General features: G+C 50.3%; 6 protein-coding genes across 6 annotated transcripts; 2 read left to right on the top strand and 4 right to left on the bottom strand.

Annotated features, from left to right (window-relative positions):
- Positions 1-22: 22 nt before the first annotated feature.
- HO133_001755 (uncharacterized protein) lies at positions 23-4,120 on the bottom strand (the record flags this gene model as incomplete). Its single annotated transcript, XM_037292683.1, has 4 exons — positions 23-934; positions 981-1,059; positions 1,108-2,342; positions 2,396-4,120. 4 exons carry the CDS (start codon positions 4,118-4,120, stop codon positions 23-25), a joined length of 3,951 nt encoding a protein of 1,316 aa, XP_037151222.1.
- A 911-nt stretch (positions 4,121-5,031) lies between these two features.
- HO133_001754 (uncharacterized protein) lies at positions 5,032-6,019 on the top strand (the record flags this gene model as incomplete). The annotated part of the gene is made up of 3 exons (XM_037292682.1): positions 5,032-5,168; positions 5,217-5,863; positions 5,916-6,019. The coding sequence occupies 3 exons, from the start codon at positions 5,032-5,034 to the stop codon at positions 6,017-6,019; spliced, it is 888 nt and encodes a 295-aa protein (XP_037151221.1).
- A 190-nt stretch (positions 6,020-6,209) lies between these two features.
- HO133_001753 (uncharacterized protein) lies at positions 6,210-6,831 on the bottom strand (the record flags this gene model as incomplete). Its single annotated transcript, XM_037292681.1, has 3 exons — positions 6,210-6,322; positions 6,395-6,758; positions 6,811-6,831. The coding sequence occupies 3 exons, from the start codon at positions 6,829-6,831 to the stop codon at positions 6,210-6,212; spliced, it is 498 nt and encodes a 165-aa protein (XP_037151220.1).
- A 346-nt stretch (positions 6,832-7,177) lies between these two features.
- On the top strand, positions 7,178-8,017 carry HO133_001752 (uncharacterized protein; the record flags this gene model as incomplete). The annotated part of the gene is made up of 1 exon (XM_037292680.1): positions 7,178-8,017. One exon carries the CDS (start codon positions 7,178-7,180, stop codon positions 8,015-8,017), a length of 840 nt encoding a protein of 279 aa, XP_037151219.1.
- A 421-nt stretch (positions 8,018-8,438) lies between these two features.
- Positions 8,439-10,022, bottom strand: HO133_001751 (uncharacterized protein; the record flags this gene model as incomplete). Its single annotated transcript, XM_037292679.1, has 1 exon — positions 8,439-10,022. One exon carries the CDS (start codon positions 10,020-10,022, stop codon positions 8,439-8,441), a length of 1,584 nt encoding a protein of 527 aa, XP_037151218.1.
- A 1,027-nt stretch (positions 10,023-11,049) lies between these two features.
- On the bottom strand, positions 11,050-12,740 carry HO133_001750 (uncharacterized protein; the record flags this gene model as incomplete). The annotated part of the gene is made up of 2 exons (XM_037292678.1): positions 11,050-12,357; positions 12,405-12,740. The coding sequence occupies 2 exons, from the start codon at positions 12,738-12,740 to the stop codon at positions 11,050-11,052; spliced, it is 1,644 nt and encodes a 547-aa protein (XP_037151217.1).
- Positions 12,741-13,032: the final 292 nt, after the last annotated feature.

Raw genomic sequence — 13,032 nt, 5'->3', positions numbered from 1 at the left:
GCAGACCGCGTCAACGGTGCTGCTAGCCTACCAAGTCACTCCTTGCATCCGAAGGCTCATGATCATTCCCGTACTCTTCTTCAAGCACTATCCGCCTCATGATTGTCTTGTCAAATAAATCAATCACAAAACGACGCACGGGAAGGCGGAAATTATGCTTCTCGAGGATGAGCATGATTTTTCGAAAGAGGGCTACCGAAGTGAATAGCTCAGGTGCCTTGGTTTTGATGCCGAAGAGATCGCTCGCCGCTCTCTTGGTAAGCACTGTGTTGCCAAGGTCGCCGGCGAGGCTGAGAATGCGAGCCTGGATGGGGTCTTCATCGGGATCGGTCATCTGCTTTCGCCTCAATGATGGTGGCTTTTGATCGGGTGGGCTGGATACTTTTTGAGACTCCATCGAGAAGAGATCCTGGAGGTACGGTGGCAAGCAATATCCGAGTGAACGGCCGAGATGGTCAGTTGCTGCAGTCCAACCATGCTCTGTGAGGATTTCCATCCCGTGTAGACTGCGCGAAATCAAGCCCAAGGCAAAGAAAGCTGTGCCCCTTATCGTCATGACCTCGGAAGACGTTGCAATTTTCACAATCCACCCCACAACGTCCGTCTCTTCTAGAAAAGATGCTCCAAGTTCCATAGATCCAACGTTGCCGACAGCCCACAGTGAGCCTTTAAGCTTGAGCATTGTCTCCGAATCCTCATGCTCACCCCATTTATCCCGGATATTCGCGACGAAAGCATCGAAATGTCCCGAGTCTCGCAAGAGCTGACACCCTTCGATCGTCCTCGTAAGCTCTCTGTAGAAATGCGGAGGAACAGTCCCGTATTCTTGACTTCTGAGTTGCTCGTCAGTGCTAGACTTAGGTTGCTCTGGGAGCACCATCAGTGCACGAGACAGTGAGGCTTCTACCAAGGTAACATAGGCATCATTTCGGCCCTATCTAAATGTCAGCGTTTGTAGTCACGGAGTGGGACCGACTCACAAGAAACCAATCGTCCATTTCTTGGGTGATATAATCGAGGCCGTGAAGGTACTGATACCCCAGTGACGTAGATAAAAAGCTGATAATTTAGTTGTGAGATCTTTGGTAGGAAGGTTGTGCGACTTACCGTAGAAGTAAAGGAGCGCCGATGGCGCCAAGATGATCCAAAGCGGGACGGCACCTGACGACGTATTCGAGCTGTGCTCTTTGGTTGCAGACTTCTTCCAGGATTTGTACAGCAATTTCACACACCTGCACTTCCGGATCGTAAAGCTGCGTGACCAAAAGACAGATGGCCCATTCGCAACCTCCCTGACTCATACCCTGACCAGCTCCTTGCGTCGAGGACGTTGCGTACTTCCGCAAAAGTCTCGTGGAATAGATGCGAACGCTCTTCGGGCAAGAGGTCAACGCTTTGGACAACATGACTCGGAGATGACTGTCCAAGGAGAAGTCCATGTTGCTGAGAAGAATGCGTATGAGATCCTCCCGTCCGTCTAGCTCCATGATATGATAAAACATGTTGATCATGCGCCAACGTTCAATCATCTGAAGTCCCTTGGGATCGCTACTCAAAGCACCCAAGAGTGCAAAGTACCCTCCGGCCAATGTTTCCGAGACTCGATAGGGAGAGAAAAGCGGTTGTGTGGCTGTCAGGCCACTTGTCCTATCCAGCTGGGCAAGGCATTCAGCCAATTGCCGCAGCAGTTTGCTCTCTGTCAGATAAGCGATTCCTTCTTGGTTCCGTAGAAGTGTTTTCATTAGGGCACATCCAGTGCGGACGTAACGCTGGTTTGGCTTTGTATTACGCGCATCAGAGAATTTGTACTTGAATGGTCGGAAGAATCCAATCAGTCGCTTCATGAATTTGCTCGCCTTGATCGACTCTTCAAGACGTTTGGAATTGAGCAGCGGTCCTTCAATGAGATCATTAATGAGGTCCCATTTCCATTTCAGATAGTTGGCTGTGGTGAGGACCTGCGTTTCCAATAGGAGAGATCGAAATTGAAGCTCATCTATGTCTACGGACAATTTGCTCTTCACAGGCTCGGGAGGCCGGGAGGAGCTGTTCAAATCCACATGCCTAGCAGCGGTGGCCGACTGCTGTGCTTTGGATGCTAGACCGGAGCGCTGCAAAGTACGGTTGACACTGTCGATTTGGTAAATCATCCCGCTAGGTATCGAACCTTCCTGTTCTCCTTCTCGAACCGACTCTTCGAGTAGTCCCGGTAGCGGCTGTAGGTTAGCGCTGACAGCAGTTGGCAAGCAATGGTCCGCAAGCTTCAAGACCTCACTCAGAAGCAAGGTAGCCTTTCTCCTTAACATGGAATCATCGGTATCCTCAATGAGCTCAGAAAGAGACTAGACAAAATGTCAGTCACGGAAGCCATTACAGGGTAAATATTAATCATTACCGCTACTAGATCACATTGCATGAAAACAGCAAGAAGCAAAGCCGTAAAGTGGTCCATAAGGCTGAAGCTGCTTCCTTCCTCAATGTCGGCTTTGAAGGGTAATTCTGTGGTGTCTGCTTTCAAATTGGCAACACGACCGTAGGTGGTCAATCGGCGGCCTGCCAGAAAAGATGAAGTCCAGGAAGGAGGTTGTATGTGTAAGACGTCGAAGAGGAGATCTAGAATCAGATCTCTGGCTATTGGCACGGGGTACTGCAAGGATTGGAGCAAAGACCGAATTGCTGAGAAATTTTTACTGACGGCTGTGAAGAGGCCTGGCCATGTTTTCAAAATGGCGGCAAGCAATTTTGCGCTCGACTTCAGCTTTTCCTCATGACCATGGACTGTAAGAGGATCGGTAAAAGGCGTGAACGCTGATTCCAGCTCGTGACCGGATGGCAGATAGACCCTTTGCTGTGGCTTGTCTAGCAAATGTAGAAAACTCATAGCCAAGCTTTCCGATCCATGATACGATCCTTCCACGAGAGCATCAGCGAGTGGGGCTATTCCTCCAGCGGTTACGATGGTTGCCGGATCTCGAACAAGGATCTCGGATATTGTCAAAAGGCTTATGTTTCGAAGACGATCTTCGTGGTGCTCCGCAATGGAAACAACAGTACGGATAACTGCTTTCGAGAGTTCCTTGATACCCTCTTTGACGTCCAGAAATGCTCGGACAAATTTGAGGGCCTGTTCCCTTTCAATGCTCGCTTTGCTTTCCTTAATTAGCGATAAGATCACGAGACTGTCGGTGTTCAGGCTACGAATTGTCTTTAGAGATTCCCGATCTGCAATCGCGTGTCTCGTAACTCGGTAGCCTGCGGCGACGACCTCTCGACTTTCACTGAGAAGCATAGTCTGCACTCTTAGCCCAAAGATAGGCCAGGCAAGATCGTACTTCAGAGTCGGGTATCTCTTGAACAGCTCGACAAGGCTGTTGGCTCGATCAACGTAGTAGTCAGGCTGCATGCCCTCTGATTCCAAGGCTTGAAGAATCTCGGCGAGAATGAATGTTGGGGACTCTGATTCTTGTTCCAGCAAAGAAAATTGGTCTTGTGATAGTCTCTCATCCCTAATGGGCGATTTGAGAGGACTTCCTTGAAAGAGGCCAGAAAGGCGGTCTCTACCGGGCGTCGCTGGACGTTTAGAACGCTCGATCTCATTCTCCAGCTGAAGGTTAAGCTCTTGGAGCTTCCGATTAGATGATGTGAGCTCAGATTCCACTTTCTGCCTTTGGTCCTTTGTCTGTTTGGCATTCTTCGAAATCAAGGCCTCCAACAAGTTCTCTGAGCCGATCTTGATTTTTGTTTCCTTGTTGATCTTGTCTCGTAACTCATGTTGCCGCTGTTCAGAAGACGTGGCTCCATCCATTCCAAAGTAGTCACCGCCGGTAGAACCACCCAGCTCTGCTCTCGGAGTCCCAGCTCGAGGTGTTGATACGGTCTTCAAGTCGGAGCTAAAGCTACCGGGCGGCTGCCCTGAAGGCGCAAGCGAGGTACCCCGGGGCCCAAAGACAAGCGCATTGGCAAACGATCGAGCTTCTTGTCCTTCTCTGGAAGGGACATGTATTCCTTCTCTTGCACCGTTTGTCTCACCAGGACCCTGATGGGAAAGCGAGCGGCCATGTCTGAAGATGTTGTTTTGTGTTGGCGTCACCGAGGAGGCCGGTCCATTGAATTGGCTCATTACATCTCATTTACGGCGACTCTGTTGCAATCATACTCCGACAGACCAATGTACTCCCCCCATGAGGCAATTCCATTAGGTCCCCTGGCGGTGCAAGTAGAGTTAGACAAACTCAATGAGTGAAGAGAGTTATGAATAAACGAAAGACGCTTGGCGGACGTGGACTTCGGTTGTGAACCTAGCACTCAAAAGAATGAATGGCGGTGCTCTTTGAGCAAAGTGGATGTCATTTCTCAGTGTTCGGCTCGTTCTTGGCCCTTGGTACATCAAGTAAATCCAGCGCTGGATTGAGGTGGGTTTGTGTGGGGGGGGGGGGGGGGAGGATGGCTCTGGGATATCAAAAAGTGCACAAGCTAGAAGTACCCTCGTACCGTTAATTAGCCTTTTATTCGACATCACCAGCCGCAAAAGACTATCCCCAGAGATCAGAGATAGAGGAGGGGCTAAGCCCAATTCAATGTTAGCACCGAGGTACCAGCCTTAAGGTACCTTAGTAATCGAATTCACAAGCATAAGGCTGAGTATAAGTACATGCCAAGGAGCCTTCGATGAGGTTGCCTACTCGAGTACGAGTATCCTGCGAACAGCTCCTCTACCAATTTATTTGTCGGCACTTCTCGTCATATTTCGTCACATTCTGCTAGTGCTGTCTGCAGCCAAATCAACTTGATAAGTTGATATCGTAGGACCAATAGCTGCTGCAATTCCGACTTCGGAGGTCGCCGTGCTGCAACCTTTCGCCCCGGCCAGCTCCATAGATCGAGCTCAACAGCTTCTGATACATATATTCAGCAACTTCCCCATCCTCAACCTAGATAGATAAAGAATCAAGGTGAAAAAAAGCATCTTCCAGCATCTCCCCATACACCAAAACTTTAGTACCTTCCTTATCTCTCTTATCCCAGGGAATCATGCCTCAAGTTTCCGCAGCCCAGTATGGCAAAGACAACATTCGGGTCTACAAAGTTCATAAGGATGCAAAGACGGGGACCCAGACAGTGGTAGAGATGACAGTATGCGTGCTCCTCAAAGGAGATATCGAGACTTCGTGAGTATCTGGACATGTCGTAGTTGACTCCCAGCTGAGAGGGAATAGATACACAAAAGCAGACAACAGCGTTGTCGTAGCAACAGACACCATGAAGAACACCGTCTACATCATGGCCAAGCAGCATCCTGTCACGCCGCCCGAGCTTTTCGGAGCAATCGTTGCTTCCCATTTCGTTGAGAAGTACAAGCACATCCATTCCGCCTGGGTCAAGGTTGTCACCCACCGATGGACTCGATTGACCGTAGGAGGCGAGCCTCACCCGCACTCTTTCTTCCGTGATGGCTCGGAGACCAGGAATGTCGAGGCGACTGCGGACGAAGGCAAGGGTATCAGTATTCGTTCTGCCATTGCGGGGCTTTTGGTGCTCAAAAGTACCGGGTCAGCATTCCACAGCTTTTACAAGGATGAGTATACGACCCTACCGGACGTTTACAACCGAATCTTGAGCACCGAAGTCGACTGCGGATGGACCTGGAGCACATTCGGCAGTGTCGCGGAGGTGCAATCTGCAGTTCCCAAATTTGACAAGGCGTGGGAGTCCGCTCGAACCATCACCCTCGAAACCTTCGCAAAGGAAAGTAGTCCGAGCGTTCAGAACACCTTGTATAAGATGTGTGAGCAGATTCTGGAAGCCGTGTCCGAAGTCAAAGCCGTGGACTACTCCCTTCCGAACAAGCACTACTTCGAAATAGGTCAGTCGTCGTTCCATCTGCTTTCAACGATTGCTTGCTGACTCTTCACAAGACCTGAGTTGGCACAAGGGGCTGAAGAATACCGGCAAAGATGCCGAAGTATACGCACCTCAATCTGACCCCAACGGCCTGATCCAGTGTACCGTCACGCGGTAGAAAGTTTCAGGAACCTCATATCAGGGCCAGGTATCGTAGGGCGTCATTGGATTGCAGACGGAGAGCTGTAGCATAGTTGGCGAAATGGGGGGGGTATTAGCATACATTTTGGTAAACTGTATGTACAGATAGCTCCAATTCCAGCAACGCCTAACAATGTTCTCGAAATAAAACCCCTGTTCTGGATCTGCTATATTGACTTTTTCTTCAATATCTCCCTCTTCACTTCTGGCTCTTCTCTTCGTAGTCGCCCATCAAATTTGATGAGGTTTTCTTTGTATGGATGTGTCGCTCCTTCAAAAACTAAGAAAGCAGCCACGTGTCAGCATGTCGTTACCCATCCCATATACTAAGCAAGTCTCAAATCGAACTCACCCTTCAGCCTCTCCAACCTCGGCTTCCTCAGCTTGTTCTTCGGCAACATCCCACTGACCGCCCTCTTCAGAATCTCCCCTCCTCCCCACTTCCTCATCATACCCTCCATGTTCAACGACTTCAGCGCTCCGGGCCTCGTGGTCTGCTTGTAGTACAGCTTCTGTTGCATCTTCCTCCCAGTAGCGTACACGTCAGTACAACCGGTAGCCACCACGTAGTCTCCGCAGTCTGTCGACGGGTCCCAGATCGGTTTGTGCTTGCCCATGAGAATGATGGCGATTTGAGAGGCGAGGCGGCCTAGGGGAGGTGTGTCGGGGGTGGAGAGGGAGACGTGGTGCCATGCTCGGGAGTAGGCTAGGCGCGTCTGATGCGAGAGATGGTCAGCGCAGCATAGAAGGAGGAAAGGATGCACATACTTTGCCTATAGTCTGCGACATGTTGGACTGAAGGTCACCGGTGCATCGAGGAGGGTGGTTGCCAGGTCTCGGGCGCGCAGAGTAAAGGGTCAAGGTCAATCGGATCAAAAGGAAAACTCGTCAGTGCTTTCACGAGAAATTGATCCTATGTTTAGGAGCGAACCGGCTTGGCAACGGTGAAGATTGTGTATTTGGCCGTAAGGTCGTGATGCTGAATGAGTCCAAAGGCTCCCTCGGCTCGATTCCGATTTCAAATCTTTTTCTCCGCTCAGCTCCGCTCCGCACCACCGTCGCCATGAAGCTCCAAATCCCCTTCCATCCAGTTCGGCTCTCTTGTCTTTTCCATCCACCTTAAGCTTTAGGTGTGATGAGCAACTTGCTCCTGAAACGAAGTATCTACACAATCGTCGCCTGCCTGTCAACCGGAAGCCTTTACTACTACACCCTCTCCCCCTCGCCCTTCACCAAGAGAGAAAAGATGCTGCCCGCCTACCAGGCTACTTTCTCTGTCCCCATGCACTGCGATGCCTGCATCAAAGATATATCAGGCGCCTTGTCTAAACTTCCGGGCGTCCAGGAAACAGACTTTTCCCTCCCGAAACAACTTCTAACCACAACATCCACTACGCCCCCCTCAGCTATAATATCCACAATCCAAGACACTGGTCGAGCGGCCATCCTCCGTGGTTCTGGCAAGGCGAACAGCGCTGCGGTGTGCATTCTCGAAACCCCACCTCCGCCAACTCCGCCATCAGTGCCTGAAGCCTCGCCAGTCCGGGGTCTTGCGCGCTTAATCGAACTGTCAGATCGGATAACGCTGCTGGATATGACGCTCACAAGCCTGCCGAAAGGAAGCTATAAGGCGAGCATACGGCAGAGCGGTGATATCTCAAATGTTCCTGGGAGCATGGGCGGTGTATTTACAGGCCTGGAAGGAGACAAGACGGGCGACTTAGGAAAGCTGGAAGTGGATGAGACTGGGAGAGGGTCGCTAGTCGGAGAGGTAGACTGGAGGATCTGGGAGATGGTGGGAAGGGGAGTCGTGGTCGAAAGGTTGGGAGTGGAGAAGCAAAGAGGAAATGATTTGGTTGTCGGTGTGGTGGCTCGGAGTGCTGGAGTATGGGAGAACGAGAAGGTGGTCTGTGGATGTAGTGGGAAGACGGTGTGGGAAGAGAGGGAAGAGATGGTTGGGAAGGGAATGTTGTAGTCGTAGTAGCTGAAGCAGGAAGGCCAAGTTTGGAGATTGAATGCTCCATGTATTTTTCTTTGCAAAACCAAGAGTTCAATTCATGGGGGTAAACAAGCTGTGAGGGGAAAAGCTGGCAGTCCGAGGAGCTGGAAATCTCTTTGTTTATTCACCGATTAAGGGCGACTACCCGGAACAGATTGTCGCTCAATTTGGCTTCAAGAAGAGCGGTAAAGAAGGCAAAAGTTTCTTGTTTACTGTTGGTCTTGTCTTCGTTGGGATGTTTCGACTTCCAGTTTTTGGGGGGCCTTGCCTTCAGGTTAAGTACTTGCGTCGCTCCATCAATGCAATATTCTAATACCACCATAAAAAATCCCTCACATTGCTGGGGCTATCATCCAGACAGATTCAGCTGGTCCTTTATGCCGTACAATCATAAATACTATCGTGACCTCTTTCCTCCCTCCAATTCAACCCCGTTATCGTATTCATCCTCTTCCCAATCATCACTTCCCACAACTCTCCTACCCACCCATATCCCTACCACTGTGAGAATAACTCCAGCAAGAAACCATCTCTCAAACCAACCATCGACCCACGCCACACCATCTTTTCCCCCTAGAGCACCTAAACCCTCGCCAATCACGGCTCCTGGCATCATTCCTCTCAGCATCAACGCCGCACTGATCACGTACGTAGCGGACACCTGCGCAACTACCAATGCAAGATTGGCCTGAATGGTTTTCAGCAAGCTCGGGAAAAAGCGGGCGAAGAGATGAAAGGTCTGCATGACTGAAGACAAAGAGCCGAAAAGGATGAGACCGGAGAGGAGGAAGGATATCTGCCGGGCCCAAGCGGCCTGGTCTAAGTGAGGATCGTAATGCTTGGCTAGCAAGGCGAGTATGTTGTCCACAGGGTCTGAGGATCTGAAGTCTTGCGAGGAGTAGTGATGTGCGCTTAGGGCACGACGGATGGCAGTTAACGTAGTGGTGAGAATGCGGTAAAGGCAGAAGACAGAGAATACGTAAGAAGCTGTAAGAAGGAGGCGACCTGTAGCCGTCCGCGAACGGTTTTGTTGCTGAAGGCGAGACTGAAGGTTAGAATGAGAGGTGGCAAGGGAAACGGCCATTGTTTCTAGGCCAGATATCTCAAGGAGTAGAGCCTGTCTCTCTGTAGAGTCGGGGTTGCGACGAATAGACCCAATGGCTTTCTGAAAGAAGCTTTCTGTAGGTGCGTCGGACATCTTGCGTTCGAGAGCGCGCAAACGAGAGCGTTTGGTAGATAGCATATCCTGGGTGGCCTCCAGGCCTGCTGCTTTGCGGGTAATGGTGGCTTCAGTGACAAGCTTGGGTCGCGAGAAAAAATTCTGCCACGGGGAGCTGACTGAGGCGAAGCCAGAGAGAAGAGACATGACTGAGATTCCAATGACACCAATGCGCTCGAGAGAAGCCTCACTGAGGCTTTGAGAGCTCTCAGTCCCTGAACTCTGGCCAAGCCGACGCAGTAGCCATTCTCCACTCCACCAGAACCCCCCGAGCCATGCCGCGAAGCCAGCCAGTTGTAACACCCATGCCAGCCTGAGCCTTCCCTTGCCTTTTCCTGAGAACTCATAACCTGAGGCAGAGATGATCGAGTGGATCTCGAGGAACGGTATGGCGATTATGAGGAGGAAAAGAAGCAGCAATATCGTCACTCGGAATGCCAGTCCACGGGCTGCCTCGTTGATAGTGTTGGATATTTCGCACAGTATCAATTCTGTCAGTACTGCGGCCAATGCAACAGTGGAAGCAAAGGTTAAAGCCGACAAGCGTTTGATGATCGGTCGAGACTGGCTGGCATTGGAAGAGAATGATCGAGCATACGCGCTGGTCTTCAAAGACTGGGCTTCACCAGATAGAAGAGGAAAGAGCTTCTGGAGCACCAATGTCGAGACCAAAAGGAATGTGACAGCGAAAGGAAGAGAAGAGAAGACTATTGTTGAAGCCGGCATGGTGCCCGGCTTGCATTCATCGCAGACAGGGAGCATGAGTGATTGCTGCGAGGACCGGAAACACACTTTTTAGGCGCTTCATCAGGTCCTAGGTCGGTGGAAGTTGTTGAGTTTCAACGTACGTCCAACTTCAATTAATAGGTCATCCATGTTCGGTCCGTCATCTGTATACGAGCATCAAGAGCTGATTTGGCGTGTGCAAAAAGGTAGTTAGCGCTCGGCATTGCGGCTTCGTCCCTAACCCCCTTAGTTTACATCAACTTTGATGGTACTCTATCAATCTAATACATTTGTAATATAGATCGATAGTGTACCTTTTGTTCTATAAAAATAAATAAATATAAATAGATATCAAAAATTATGAAGTACTATGATATTGCGATTGTAGAATTAATAAAGGTGGGAAGAGAACGAGTAACATTAAAAGATCTGTTCAGAAGTTCATCTACCACCGTCCACTCCCCACCCCTAACCGTACTATTCCTGTGTAACACAAATAACCAAGCTCAAGCAAGGATGCCGGCATAGGTACCAAGACTATGAGATTGCAATATTGAGAATGGGCCCACCACACATCTCAGAGATGGAAGCCGGAAATTAGACTGCGGAAATTCTCTAGAAGAAGCTGCTCGACTACCTTTTCAGGGCTCTTAGTTTCGAAAGCATCTATCACGTGGGTTTTGGTCAAGGCTTTCGAGATTGCATGTGTGCTGAAAGTTGAAGTCTTAAAACAAGCACGATTTGCGGGCTCTGCGGCTTCCAAGACCAGACCAAAAAAACTCGTACATGTTCTTTCTTCTTTCTTCTCTCATCCGTTCCACCGTCTGCCATCTGCCTTGTAAGCTGAGTCGCCCTATAGTCCTTCTTTATACCGGCATCACGCCCGTCTCGACACTTTCTCCACTTCCTCCCTCGCTCCCTTCTCTTTTTCTGTATCGAAAAGCCTCATCACCTCCCTAAAATTATCTCGCATATCTGGTCGTCCCTTTTCAACCCCTTCCACGATCTTAGACAATCGAAAAAGCTCCGCACTGGACAAAGACCTCGCTCCGTTCAGCAACAGCTAAGAAACGAGTTGTTCGTTGCAGTTCACAGCAGCCAGGAACAGCGGACACTCGCCGTGATAGTTCGTAGCATTGACGTCGATGCTCTGGTCCAAGAGCGTCAAAATTAATCCCTCGTCGTTCGCATTGTTCCTGAAGTCGAGGTTCACCGAGGACCGGCTCATGCATAGATAATGCAGAACCTGATTACCTTCATCATCCTTCGACTTCAAATCCGCGCCATGCTCCAGTAGTAACTCAAGCATCGCCTGATCGAGCGCAGTCTTCCTGCGCGCGTCACCGAAATGCTTGGCTAATAGGCTAAGAGGCGTCATGCCGGGTCTTCCTAGACGAACGCTTTGCGTAGCGAACAAGCTCTTCGATTTGGATTTGGACGCATAATTTGCATCAGCGCCACGCTTCAAAAGTGCCTGTACGATCCTTACATGACGTTGGCGGATCGCGATACCCAGTGGCTCGTCGAGAAGGCTTCGCCCCATGTCGATTATGGTGCCGAGGTCAAGGAGAGCGCACACCTTTGCCAGTTGGCCTGTAAGGCACGCGAGTTGGAGTGGGGACGTCTGCCACGACGGTGCGAGAGGGTTTAGTGCTTCTACATTTGCGCCTGCGCTGACGAGTAGCGCAATTTGAGCAGATCTCTCTACGTACGTCGATGCGAGATGGATTGGTTGGAATCCGTAGCCATCGGTTGAGTCAATAGCAGCGCCGGCAGTAAGCAACATAGAAGTGATCTCCAAGCTTCCTCTATGTGAAGCAATGTGGATGGGTGGGGTGGTGCCGCTGCCCGAGGGAGACACATCGGCCCCGGCTTCCAAGAGTATATTTGCCGTTGCTACATCGCCTCTGTGAGCGGCAAATTGAAGAGGAACCCAGCCGTAGGCCCCCGGTAATGAGTTGTTAAGGGGAATGTCAAGGCTTAGGAGCCTCCTCACAACGTCATGATATCCGACTACAATCGCATCTTTCAAGCCTTCCAGCAGAAGGCGCTTTCGAGCATAATTTTGCTCGTCATAGCTCCTTTGATTCTTCAAATAAGATTCAACAAGCTTTGCATCACCACTACGGCAAGCCTCGAGAAGAGCTTTGTCCTTGTCACTCTTACTCAAGCTTTCGAGGGCAGCGACGTAGCTCTGTTTGGCTTGCTCATTGGCAAATTCCTTTTGACCATGGACCTGCAGGCTCTCATGAGTATTTGGAGTTATGGCTCTTTCGTCAAGACTCGGGGCTGTGGATTTGATCCGGGTTGCTGACAACGAATTAGGCTTTAGCGGCCGTGATCGTCTCGAAGTGAAGAGATGTTCTGTAGGCTGTCGCCGTGAACAGATCATTTTCGAAGCTTAGCCGCCGATAATACATTTTCTGCACTCGTAACGCTTGTACCTCCAGTGGAATTTCGATAGTTTGACTTTGACACGCGTGAGGACATTCGTGAGGGCACAATACTGGTGATACTATATGCACTCTCGTCGGATCTGCGGAGCATAGGCTCCGCCTCGTCCATCAGTCGGGTTCTAGCCAGTGAGGACTTGAGCTGTATAGCCTGCAGCAAGCAAGTCATAGCCAGCGCCTGGTGGCTGATCCGATCTTGGTGGCCGCGGAGAGTGTTTTCGTTCCAGATGGCTTTTGAGCGCTGCATAAAGCTCAGTTTATTGCTTTGGTAGGGTTTTAGATCTCCCTCCAGAGCATCCATTATGATTATGCCGTTCTCTAGAGACCGCTGCAGCCTTTGTAGGAGGACTTCGCCGTCTCCGGCCGTTTCGGGTATATATTTCTGAGACCAGTCACCAATCTGGCTCCATGCCAACTAAATGGTATCCAAACCCTGGACCATGCTGAGAATTGTAAGCTTAGCATACTTGTATTTCGCAGCAATGTCGCTTAGCGTTTTGTGGCTTGGCCGCATTGCAATGCCAAACTCAGCGATCCCTCGACGAGTCGAATGATTGTTGCTGGATCCATGTCCTGGAAGCGAACGAGAATGG

The sequence above is a fragment of the Letharia lupina genome, assembly GCF_014066315.1.
Source record: "Letharia lupina isolate WasteWater1 chromosome Unknown contig_13, whole genome shotgun sequence".
Classification (NCBI taxonomy): Eukaryota; Fungi; Ascomycota; class Lecanoromycetes; order Lecanorales; family Parmeliaceae; genus Letharia; species Letharia lupina.
Note: the sequence above shows the minus strand (reverse complement) of the source record. Positions and strands in the feature narration are given on the sequence as shown.